The sequence below is a fragment of the Ornithorhynchus anatinus genome, chromosome 4, assembly GCF_004115215.2.
Source record: "Ornithorhynchus anatinus isolate Pmale09 chromosome 4, mOrnAna1.pri.v4, whole genome shotgun sequence".
Classification (NCBI taxonomy): Eukaryota; Metazoa; Chordata; class Mammalia; order Monotremata; family Ornithorhynchidae; genus Ornithorhynchus; species Ornithorhynchus anatinus.
This window is the reverse complement of record NC_041731.1, coordinates 7,990,659-8,002,969: the sequence shown is the minus strand read 5'-3', so window position 1 is coordinate 8,002,969 and position 12,311 is coordinate 7,990,659. Positions and strand designations below refer to the sequence as shown.

General features: G+C 56.8%; 1 protein-coding gene and 1 long non-coding RNA gene across 3 annotated transcripts in view; one reads left to right on the top strand and one right to left on the bottom strand.

Annotated features, from left to right (window-relative positions):
* Window positions 1-53: 53 nt before the first annotated feature.
* Window positions 54-8,166, bottom strand: LOC103164662 (alanine aminotransferase 1-like). 2 transcript variants are annotated; one of them, XM_029063140.1, is made up of 11 exons: window positions 7,991-8,166; window positions 7,745-7,834; window positions 7,442-7,550; window positions 4,426-4,559; window positions 2,730-2,973; window positions 2,270-2,349; window positions 1,878-2,014; window positions 1,014-1,188; window positions 617-772; window positions 395-507; window positions 54-199 (listed from the first exon to the last, which is right to left on the bottom strand). In XM_029063140.1, exons 1-11 carry the CDS (start codon window positions 8,111-8,113, stop codon window positions 109-111), a joined length of 1,452 nt encoding a protein of 483 aa, XP_028918973.1. In that variant the 5' UTR covers window positions 8,114-8,166; the 3' UTR covers window positions 54-108. The 2 variants fall into 2 exon arrangements, with proteins under 2 accessions (XP_028918973.1, XP_028918974.1); XM_029063141.1 differs by having other exon boundaries at window positions 395-471.
* LOC114811200 overlaps window positions 2,346-12,311 on the top strand; it is a 19,178-nt gene continuing 9,212 nt past the window's right edge. The window contains exon 1 of the long non-coding RNA XR_003758872.1: window positions 2,346-2,564. This is a non-coding gene — a long non-coding RNA (uncharacterized LOC114811200). The remainder of the gene's footprint in view (window positions 2,565-12,311) is intronic.

The following is a 12,311-nucleotide window of genomic DNA, read 5'->3' as shown; positions in this document are numbered from 1 at the left end:
CTGTGAGGAGTGAGAGGGAAAGGGAGCAAGAGAAAGGCAGAGACCACTCGGAGTCGGGGAGTTGGAGAAAAGTGTAATAAAAGAGAGACGGAGCCCGATTCCGTTCGGTCAGCTGTTCTCCTCCACGAAGCGGCCGTAGAAGAGGGTGAGGGCGCGGAGAGTCCGGCTCAGCGTCTTCAGTGGCGGGGCCAGGCTCAGTCTGTGAGGGAGAGGAGGGTCCCGGCCAGGCGGCTCAGACCCCCACCCCACTTCTCGGTCTCCCCTCGGTACGGTCCCTCCCGCCGTAGTCTCGCGGGAGGGGAGTGGGTGCCGAGGACGGAGGGGAGGGTCCGTTTCCGAGGAAGGGGCTGGTGGTTCGGGAGGTGTGCGAGGATGGGGAGGAGGGCCCCGATACCTGAGGTGATGGGTGCCCGGGGCCTGCCCGAAGCTGCAGCCCGGGGCTACCAGGATCCCCGTCTCCTCCAGGAGGGACTGGCAGAAGAAGAAATCTGGGTCCAGGCCCTGGGCCTGAGCGAAGGGAAGCAGGACCCGGGGACCAAAATCAGAGTCCCGGCCTGAAGCTCCCTCCCGCCCCCTCCTCACCGTCCTCCCCCGGCCCGGGCGGGACCCCCCAGACCTGTGCTCGCTCCAGGGCTCGGGCGGGCAGCGAGATGCGGGGGAAGGAGTACACGGCGCCCTGCACGGGATTGCAGCGGATGCCCGGGGCCTGGTTGAAGACGCTTTCCGTCAGCCGAGCCTTCTCCGCCAGGGCTTTCAGCACCGCCTGCTTCTCCTGGGCGGCACGGAGGGGGCCGACGTCAGGGTCGGCACCGGGAGGACGGACGCGAGGCGGCGGGTTCCCTCTCCCCTCCTCCCTCGATCCCACCGCCGCCCGGTCGGTCGGGCAGGGAAGGGGGCAGAGCTTGGGGGAGGGGGGAGAGCTGGTTGGAGTTCGGGGGGTGTCCCGTGCTGCCCGCCTTGCCTCTGCCCCGTGCCGGTCGGTCCCCCCGGCCCTCCGCGGGAGCCGCTGCCACCTGAGTGAAGCGGAGGTAGGACGGCTCCCCGGGGCCGGGCGGGTCACTCAGAGCCCTCTGGGCCACCAGGCCCAGGCTGGGCGGGATACTCATGCTGTTCAGATTCTTGTAGGGGCCGCTCAGAAGGGTCCGGTCCACGTTCACCACGTCGAAGAAGCCGGCCCGGAACCCACACCTGCGTCGGGGACGGCACGAGGCGGGGGACCCTGTCGTGCGTTTCCCCCGCCCGCCCCCCAACCGCTCTGAGAAGCAGCCTGGTTTAATAGCGGTAATAGCGACGATGATAACGATGGTATTCGTTAAGCGCTTACTGTGTGCCAGGCACTGTGCTAAGCACCGGGGTAGATACAGGGTAATCAGGTTGTCCCACGTGGGGCTCGCGGTCCTCGTCCCCATTTTACAGAGGAGGGAACTGAGGCACAGAGAAGTCACGCAGCTGACAAGCGGCGGAGCCGGGATTAGAACCCACGACCTCTGACTCCCGGGCCCGGGCTCTTGCCACTGAGCCGTGCTTCTTCTCTAGCGGGTAGGGCACGGGCCCGGGGGCCGGAAGGACCTGGGTTCTGATCCCGGCTCTGCCGCCTGACCTTGTGCGTGTCGCTTGACTTCTCCGGACCTCACTTCCCTTATCTGTAAAATGGGGATGAGAGTGTGAGCCCCACATGGGGCAGGGACTGTGTGCAACTTGAGTCACTTGTATCTACCCCGGTGCCTAGATGGGTGAGCGCTTAACAAGTACCGGAATTATCATTATCGTCACAACACCCGCATCCCCCGCCTCGGTGGTGACGGGGACGGGCCTTCTCGGTGGTGGGCGGAGGGTCCCCCCCCCCCCGGCTCCCCGTGCTCCGGCCCGGGACTCACTCGGCGACCAGGCTGGAGGAGAGGGAGGCGAAGGAGATGAGCTGCAGGGAGCGAGCCGGGGGCGGCCCCAGCTCCAGCAGCACCCGGCGGAAGGAGAGGAAGCGGCAACCGGGCCCGAGGACCAAATCCTGGTACGCCTGGGCCAGAGAGAGACGGAGAGAGCCGGCGAGGGACGAGGGGTTGGACTGGGGGTGCCCGCGGCGATGGTTGGCGGTCGGCGTGCCGGAGGGGCGCCCGCCTACTGGAGCCTGGCTTCCAGTTCCCATTGAGCTGGTCGCGGGTGGAGAGGCCGCCCGGGCCGTCTGCCCACACCGGCCCCCCATTCCCGGGGACCCCGCGGCCCCCTCCTCAGGGTCTCCCCGCGGCATCCCCGGCCCCGCCGCCCGCCCCACCTCGTCGGCCAGCAGCAGCAGCCGCTCCCGGGCGGCCAGGAGGATCACGGCTTCCATGGTTTCCCGGCTCAGCACCTGGCCTGGGCGTGGCGGGAGGAGAAGGAAGAGAGGATGTCAGAGCACCGACCCTCCTCCCCTGCGGCCCTACGGAGAGTCGCTCTTCCCCCTCCCGCTCCCAAGAGGCCGAAGGAGAGGGCACGGCCAGGAGGGCTCGGGAAGTCGGGTCCCGGGAAGCTGCCCGAGAAGCCTCTGGGAGAGGGCAGACACCAGTCCCGGGCACGTGAACCGCGCCGAGGTAGGTATCGTCGCTTGGCTGGGGCAGCTGAGGTGACCGGTCGGGGAGGGCTAATCGGGGAGGGCTTCCCGTGGGAGGTTGGAAGCGGTCGGTAGATTCGGAAGGAAGGGAGGGATGTGTCCTGGTGGAGAGGGGAGAGCCGGGAGGCTCGGGGGGATCGCTCACCTGTGGGGTTCCCCGGGTTGACCACACACAATACTTTGGGACGGCAGCGCGCCCGCCCCTCCCTCAGCACCCTCTCCACCACGTCCACGTCCAGCGCCCAGCCCCGCTCCTCGTCCAGCTGGTACCGCAGCTCCACGCCGCCCACCAGGGCCACGGCCTCGGCCAGGACCGGGGGGCCGGGGGCGGGGAGCAGGACCCCCGTCTTCAGCAGGGCCTCTCGGTCCATCAGCATGTTCAGGATGTTCTGGGGTAGGGAGGGGCGCGTGAGGAGAGGGGCTCCGGGCCAGGGGGCACCCCATTCCTTCTTCCCGGGCTTCCCACGGCCGCTCCCATCCCGCCGTGACCCTGCCTCCCCTCTCCCCTAATCCTTCGGCCGCCGGCCCCGTCCTCTGTGGCCGTCCCTCGCTCTGGCGGCCCGATTCCTCTCCGAGAGAGCGAGCCCAGGGCCTGGCCAAAACTGGTCCCGTGGTCGGGCCGACCGAAGCTCTCTCTCTGTCGCTCGGGCCCTGGACCCTGTGCTCTTTACGAAGGTCCCTGTCAGCTCCCAGTTCCGGGAGTGACCGTGGCTTCGAGGTTGCCCCCCCAAATTTGGGCAGTTGGGGTAGAGTCTCGAGGAGGGAGTTGGAGAAGTAACTCGGCCTAGCGGACAGAACACGGGCCTGGGAGTCAGAAGACCTGACTTCTAATCCTGACTCTGCCACCGGCCTGTTGCAGGCCCTTGGGCGGGTCACTTGACTTCTCAGTGCCTCATCTTCCTCATCTGTGAAATGGGGTTTCAACGCCTGTTCTCTCTCCTGCTCGGTTCGTGAGCCCCATGGGGGATGGGGGCCGGGTTTAATGATCTCGCATTTGCTCGAGAAGCCTATGGCGCGTGGGCTGTGTGCTTAACAAACCCCGCCGTTATTTTAGCCCTGACTGTTTGAAGGAAACATTTCGTGGCTGCTCTTTGAGTGAAAAGGACCTGATGGCAAGACCTTGTGTCACTGTCCCTTTCCCGGCTCTGCCGCTTGTCTGCTCTGTGGCCCCGGGCAACTCGCTTCACTTCTCTGGACCTCGGTTACCTCATCTGTAAAATGGGGATTGAGCCGTGGGTCAGGGACTGCGTCCAACCCAATTGGCTTGTGTCCGCCCCAGCGCTTAGTACGGTGGCTGGCACACAGTAAACGCCTAACAAATGCCACAACAATTATTCCTGTTATTATTCCTGTGTAGAAAATTAGAATTCTCCTGCAGGGACTTGGGCGTGTTCTTGGCTACGAGTCGCAAGTCAGTGACCTTCACCAGGGTGGTCCAGCTTCCTTCAAGTGGCCTGGAGAATCTAACCATCGCCCTGAGCCTGGGGACCACCGTTCACGAGGCTCGGCGTAATGACCCAGTGAACGAAACCAGATGAGAAACTTATAAATTCTCTTATCGATAAGTCACGTGACCATATTTTTCACCCCGCGGCGCTGCTCGCCCCCCGGGCGTTCGATTCGTCGGACTTCTCCGGCCACCTTGGGGCACTTATTCCAGACTGCGAGCTCGTTGTGGGCAGGGAATGGGTCCATTTATGTTATATTGTACTCTCCCGAGCTCTTCGGTACAGTGCTTGGCACACAGTAAGCGCTCAGTAAAGGCGATTGGATAATGAATAACCCAAAGCTGATGGCCCCCTGCACCTCCACCCCCTTCTCCCGGGCTCCCTCGGCCTCACCGCGATGGCTTTGCAGGTCGCGCCGCAGGGCATCACGTCCAGAGGGCTGCAGGGGAGGCCCCCGTCTCGCTGCTCCAAGAAGCCGGCCAGACTCCGAGCCAGCGGCCCTTCCAGGAACAGCAGATTGTAGGAGCCTGTGGGGGGCCGGAATCGATCGATCAATCGTATTTATTGACCACTTACTTTGTGCAGAGCACTACGCTGTAAGCTCGTTGTGGGCAGGGAATGCATCCGTTTATTTTTGTATGGCACTTTCCCAAACGCTTAGTACAGTGCTCTGCACACAGCAAGCGCTCAATAAATACGATTGAATGAATACTTTTTTGTTTTAATGGTATCTGTTAAGCACTCACTACGTGCCAGGCTCTGTTCTAAGCGCTGGGGTAGATACGAGGTAATCAGGTCGACCCACGTGGGGCTCACGGTCCTCATCCCCATTTTACGGACGAGGGAACTGAGGCGCAGAGAAGTTGGGTGGCTTGCTCAAGGTCACACAGCGCACAAGTGGCAGAGCTGGGATTAGAACCCAGGTCCTCCTGACTCCCAGGCCCTTGCTCTAGCCACTAGACCACGCCGCTTCGGCACTTGGGAGAGTACAATATAACAGAGTCGACCGTAAGCTTGTTGTGGGCGGGGGAGGTCCGTTCTATTCTTATATTGTCCTTTCCCAAGCATCTGGTACAGTGTTCTGCACAAAGTAAGTGCTCGATTAGTACGACTGTCTACCTGGCCCGCAACGAGCTCTGTTTGAGGAGTCCTTGGAGGGAGAGTGGGGGACTGAGAGAAGATTCTCGAGGGCTGGTCAGTTGGTTTTTCCAGGCTATTTTAAGAGTCACCCTATCCAGAAGTAGGGAGATGGATCAGATGACTTCTGAAGTTTCTGCCCTCACGGACTTCTGTCAATCAGTGGTAGTTACCGAGTGCTTGGCGTGTGCGGGGCTCTGTACTAAGCACTCGAGAAAGTAGAATACAAAAGCTTGGCAGACACAAGTTCTGCCCATGAGAAGCTTCTAGTTTAAAAGGGGAGACAGACATTAAAATAAATTGCAGCTAGAGGAAATGGCAGAGGGCGAAAAAAGGTGTACTAAGTCTGTTTGGCCTCTTATCCCTTGAATTCAGCCTCTCCCTTCCATCCGCCTCAGTTTTCCCTTCCTCTGGGCCACGCCTGTTCTTTCCTTGAACACCTATGAACCCGTCTTTCTTACGGTAACACTAATAATAATGTTGGCATTTGTTAAGCGCTTACTATGTGCCAAGCACTGTTCTAAGCGCTGGGGAGGATACAAGGTGATCGGGTTGTCCCACGTGGGGCTCACGGTCTTCATCTCCATTTTACAGATGAGGGAACTGAGGCCCAGAGAAGTGACTTGCCCAGAGTCACCCAGCTGACAAGCGGCGGAGCCGGGATTTGAACCCATGATCTCTGACTCCCCAGCCCGGGCTCTTTCCGCTGAGCCACGGAAGCGCTGACTTACCGAACGCTGTCCTAAGCGCCGGGGGAGGTACCGGTGGATTAGGTTGGACACAGTCCCTTGTCCCGCGCGGGGCTCACAATCCAAATGGGAGGGAGAACAGGAGAACTGAGGGCCAGAGAAGTTAAGTAACTCGCCCAAGGTCACCCAGCAAAGAAGTGGCAGAGCCAGGATTAGAACACAGGTCTTCTGACCTCCAGGCCCGTGCTCTTTCCACTAGGTCTCACTGCTTCTCAGGCAAGTCTTTTCCAGTGACCGGTCTCAGCAACTCCACCCCCACCCTCAGTGCTGATGTTCACCTCCGCGATTCTGAGTCCGTGCCGGAATGTACCCATTTACTCTCGGTGCTTTGGACGCTGGACGTTGGTAGCGCAGAGTAACGTCTGGAGAACTTAGGAGCGAAGTCTTGTTTTTGTGTCCGTGTGTCTTGCCTCCCGCATCTGACCGAAAACCCCCTGAGGGCAGAAGCTGATGATTCTCTTAACTAGAGCCCTTTCCACTGCTGCCTGGCCCAGTGTAAGTTTGGGGAAGCAGCGTGGCTCAGTGGAAGGAGCCTGGGCTTCGGAGTCAGAGGTCATGGGTTCGACTCCCGGCTCTGCCCCTTGTCAGCTGTGTGACTGTGGGCGAGTCACTTCACTTCTCTGTGCCTCAGTTACCTCATCTGTAAAATGGGGATTATCTGGGAGCCTCTCGTGGGACGACCCGATGACCCTGTATCTCCCCCAGCGCTTAGACCGGTGCTCTGCACGTAGTAAGCGCTTAACAAATACCAACATTATTATTCCTTGTGGGCAGTGTTTACCAATATTGTACTTTCCCAAGCGCTTAGTACAGAAGCAACACGGCCTAGTGGATAGAACCCAGGCCTGGGAGTCAGAAGGACCTGGGTTTGGGAAGCAGCGTGGCTCAGTGGAAAGATCCCAGGCTTGGGAGTCAGGGGCCGTGGGTTCGAATCCTGGCTCTGCCACTTGTCAGCTGTGTGACTGTGGGCAAGTCACTTAACTTCTTTGTGCCTCAGTTACCGCATCTGTAAAATGGGGATGAAGACTGTGAGCCTCACGTGGGACAATCTGGTCACCCTGTATCTCTCCCAGCGCTTAGAACAGTGCTCTGTAGATAGTAAGCGCTTAACAAATACCAACATTATTATTATTATTATTATTATTATTATTATTATTATCCCCGGCTCAGCCGTGTGTCTGCTGGCAAGTCCCTTCCCTTCTTCGTGCCTTAGTTACCTCATTTGTAAAATGGGGATTAAGACAGTGAGCCCCATGTGGGGCGGGGACTGTGCCCGACTTGATTAGCGTGTGTCTGCCACAGCGCTATTCTATTCAATCGTATTTATTGGGCGCTTACTATATGCAAAGCCCCATACGAAGCGCTTGGGAGAATATAACAACAGACACGTTTCTGCCCACAACGAGCTCCCAGTCTAGATTTAGAGCCATGCCTGGCCCGTAGGAAGCGCTTAATAAATACTATTTAAAAAAAACGCTCTGCACAGAGTAAGTGCTCAATAAACTGGATTGATTGATTGATACCTATGCTGCATCCCTCGAGTTCCCACAGGATGCGGCGCGCTCTCTGGCAGACGTCCGTTGGCAGCTCCCCAGTTTCCAGCAGCTCTGGGTAAGCGCAGGCGGCCAGCACCTGGTGGTGGGACCGGATTAGGGATTCAAGAGCTCCCCGGGGGTCACCGCCCCCTCCCCACTCTCCTTCCTCAGTTTCCCTTCCATCCCCCAGTTCCTCCCCCCATCTGCCAGGCCCTTTTCCCTTCCCTTCTCCTCTCGGGGATCACGTGTGTGTGTCGGGGGGCGGGGGCAGGCCCCTTTCCTCAGCCTGACCTGGCGTAGGAAGCTGCAACTCGGACTCCCCGCGGCCTGGAGATCTCCAGCTTGGCAGTCGATCACCAACTGGAATGGCTTCTCGACCCCCTGGGAGGGAAAAGGGGTTGTTGGCCGGAGAGGAGCCTTCCTGATGACCGAGGGGAGGGCCGTTGTCCTTAGGAGCAAAGGTCTCTGGGATTATCCCGGAGATTTGGGACGGGCCACGGCGGGGAGATGGAGGCTGTGTAGCGGGGAAGGCCTCACCTGGTCCAGTTTCCTCTGGATCTCCCGGGCCCGGTCCAGCAGCACCCCCAAACTGTGGCCTCGTAGGGCCCGGATGCCTGGGTTCGTGGACTGCCGGGTGTAGACCCGGCCCCAAGAGGCCATTTCTCTGGACTCTGGCTCTGGTCTCTGCAGCCCAAACTATTGACTCAGAGGTCTGAATTGTCCAGGTTCTAAGGGAGGGGAACAAAGTCCTCTCCCAGAAGGGGTAGTGACCCATGCCAGCCTATGACTGGGCAGAGCGGGGGGAAGCGTCGGCTTCTACCAGCTCCTCCCTCCTCCCCTCTCGGAGTGGGGCCTGGACTCCAGGGCTCTGCCCTGGGGTTGCTTCCCCGTTTTGCTTCCTGGATCCAAGACGTCTGGGAAATTCCAGGGTCTTCTGCTCCCTAGGACTTCAGAGTGCCGATCTGGAGGTCCAGGGGTCCGGTTTGGTCCGGTACCTTTGCCATCTCCTCCTCTGACCCAGCTGCCTCTGGGCTGCAGCTCCTGGGGGGCGGAGGGGAGAGGGGGGAGCCAGAAGTGACCCAAACCATCCAGTAACCTCAGATCGAGGATGATTCAGACCAGCCTGGACTTCAAGAGTCCGCTGCCCCCGGGCCAGGCCTTAATGGGGCCGATCAGATCACCGGGTAGAGTAAAATTCATTCATTCAGTAGTATTTATTGAGCGCTTACTATGTGCAGAGCACTGTGCTAAGCGCTTGGATGGACAATTTGGCAGTAGGAGGTAGAAGCCCGCCCTCAAGGGGCTTCAAATCTAACGGGAGAGTCAGGCAGAGATTTTCTTTTCCAAGCTGGAGGAGGAAGCTCAAGGGTAACATTGGTAATCGGTGGTGAATGAAGGGTGAAATGGACGAATAAGTGAATGAGTAAGCAGCATTCAAAGAATGATATCACTACCTGTCGGGAATATTTGAGAAGGATCCGTCGTGGGATCAGACCTTGGATTTGTTCTAGTCGATATCTTTATGGGTGACCTAGATTTAGAGAACCAGTGTAGCCTAGTGGATAGAGCACGGGCCTGGGAGTCAGAAGGACCCGGGTTCTAATCCCGGATCTGCCGTTTATCTGTTGTGTGGGCTTGGGCAAGTCAGTTAGCTTCTCTGCGCCTCGGTTTCCTCATCTGTAAAATGGGAATTGAGACTGTGGGCCCCATGTGGGACAGGGACCGTGTCCAACCTGATTGACTTGCTTCTACGCCAGTTCTTATACAGTGCCTGGCGCATAGGAAGCGCTTAACGAATACCGCAGTTATCGTTTTTATTATACAACCCATCTATATATTGATGTACATTTAAGGGCCGGGGCTGGAGGTAAGTGACACGGGCTACCGGGGAGCGGGGCCGGAAAATGTACGGGAGAGGACGTGATTTTATAAGGTTAGATAATATATGACCGTGGAGTTGAGGTGTTTGATCGTAATGGGGGTTGACGGTTAGAGGTGAAAACAGAAAGCTTTTCTCGGGATGAATCATATTCAGAAAGGGAAGAGGAGACTTATCTGATTCATATACGGCTTTAGGGAGTCCCAGGCGTCGAGATCTCAGGCAAGGTCTGCCTGGTTAGCAGAGGCAGAGAAAGGAGACGTTGGGCGAGGCGAGGGCTGGGGACAGCTTCTGTCAGAGGTCAAGGTGTCACCACGCACCCTTCCTTCTGGGAGCTGTTGGCAGTGAAGTAAGAAGGGATTTTCATTTATTCATTCATTCGGTAGTATTTATTGAGCGCTTATAGCGCTTACTATGTGCAGAGCACTGTACTAAGCGCTGGGAATGGACAAATCGGCAACAGAGGATGAGATATCCAAGTCCAGAAGCTGCTTGGCATAGGGGATAAAGGATGGGCCTGGGAGTCAGAAGGCTTCTAATCCTGGCTCTGCCACGTCTGCTGTGGGACCTGGTTGTGGGCAAGACACTTCACTTCTCTGGGCCTCAGGTACCTCATCTATGAAACGGGGATTCAAAGTGTGAGTCCTGTGTGGGACAGGGATTGTGTCCAGCCTAGTGCTTAGGACAGCGCTTGGAACATAGTAAGCACTTAACAAGTACCGTTATTATTATTTCATATGCCAGTGGAGGTGAGGCTGGTGCCCAAAACACTTAACAAGAACCATAATAATAATAATAATAATAATAATTATTCCCCAGTGGGCATGGTGGATCAGACAGCAGGTGCGGGGCAGGGTGAGCCCGGGGACATACCCCAGCAGACTTCCACTGTGGTGAGCCCAGCCAGTTTATCTTGAAGAAGGGAAGGAAAGGGGTCTCAGTCGCCCTCGGTCTCTCCTTTTGGAAACCTGGGAGTTTCTAGCCCTGTCAAGACTGGGACAGAGCTTTAAGTGGTTGGATCGAGCCAATGGATTGGAATCTGTTCTCTTGGTGAGGCTAGGATGGGATAGGAGGCGAAGGGCTAGAGCTTATATTTTGATGTTTTTCCCGAGACCCTGGCACTCCAAGATTGGGCATTATATTCTTTGCCAGTGTTTCCTAGCCTTCCTGATTCCGCGTCTGCTCCCAAACCACCTCCCTTTGTCTGGCCCCACTGGAGTTCACCAGCCGTCTTCTGTGAAATCCAGGCCTTTCCCAGTTTGGCAAGCCACCTTGACCTGTCCCCCTTCCCACCCCATCCCTTCCCTCTCCCCGGCTCCTCAGCCTAACCTGGAGTGGGATCTCAGTTTTCCCACTGGTCCCCGGTTTCCATGGGACTCCAGTCAAAAGCGGAGCTAGAGGAGACAAGAAAAGCCTATTATTTCGGCTCATTAGGCACAATGCCTGCTGTTCATTAAGCCCCAGTCCCACAGCCGGGACTGCTTGCTTGGCTGGGTTGGCGAGGGTAATGTCTCGGCCATTATTCTTTTCTCAGTTCCTGCCCTGTCTCTCTGAACTGTGATTTATTGATGCCCGATGTAACCCGTTTGCTTCCGTTGAAGGGCTGCTTTGAGTCCAGTACCTTCCCTTGCAGCCCCCTTCTCCCGTGGGCTAAATCCCCCTCCCCCTGGCAGGCTCTGGCCACTGCCGACGCTTCAGTGACTCCAGGTTAAGGTTGAATAAAGAAAGCAACAACCCTCTTGATCCTGCAGTCTTAATTCTCTCCACTCCCAGGCTCCCTCCAAATAATTGTCTTTTTCCCCCTATTCTGATCAGTCATATTTCTTGAGCGCTTACTGTGTGCAGAGAGCTGTACTAAGCACTTGGGAGGGTACAAACTAATGGAATTGGTAGACACCTTCCTGGACCACAGGGAGTTATGGTCTAGAGGGGGAGACAGACAGTAATATTAAAAAAATAAAATTATTGGTAGGTAAATAAGGGCTGTGGGCTGAGGGGGCGAAGGAAATGAGAGCCTAAGTGGGGAAGGTCACTTGGAGATGTACCTTGAATAAGCCCATCAAACCTACCCTCCATCCCCAAACTCATCCTTCCCTCCAAAAGCCACTCTTGACAAGGCCCATTCCTCCACCTCTCTTTTCAAAGCTAAAAACTCACCCTTTGCCCCAAAACATCACCGATTATAAGGCTCCTGCCCGACTTCCTCTATCTCCCTTCCTCTTCAGCTGTGAGCCCCGTGTGGGACAAGGACTGGGTCCAATCTGCTTTTATTATATCAGCTCCAGTCCTTAGTGGGAGGCAGCGTGGCTCAATGGAAAAAGCACAGGCTTGGGAGTCAGAGGTCATGGGTTTGAATCCCGGCTCTGCCACTTGTCAGCTGTGTGACCGTGGGCAAGTCAATTCACTTCTCTGTGCCTCAGTGACCTCATCGGTAAGACTGTGAGCCTCACGTGAGACAACCTGGTTACCCTATATATACCCCAGGGCTTAGAACAGTGCTCTGCACATAGTAAGCGCTTAAATCCCAACATTATTATTATTATTATTATTACAGCATTCGGCCCCCAGTAAGCACTTCACAGAGACCACGATTATTAATATCCTTTCCAGCTGTCTCAGTTGTATGCCTAACTGGGTGGCTATATCCCTCTGTTATCATTTATTTACACCCTTGAATTTTTACCTGCTTCATTTTTACATTTTCCCCCCCCTCTCTGCTAAGAGGGAACTAACTTGGTCTTCCTTAATAACTCCTCACTGTGCCAAAGAGTAGGTGGCTGATGGTGATGAAACAGGTTGTGTCTTGATTGATTGAGATGAAATCTATGTAAAATAGGATCTGCGTTAACAGGAACCACTGAAGCTGGGGAAACAATGAGTTAGGAGGACAGCGGACTGGTAGAAACAGTACCAAAATGTCATTGCTATTTTCTACTGTCCGTGGGGGAAGGGACAGGCTGCAAGATTTCAGCCTAAAGA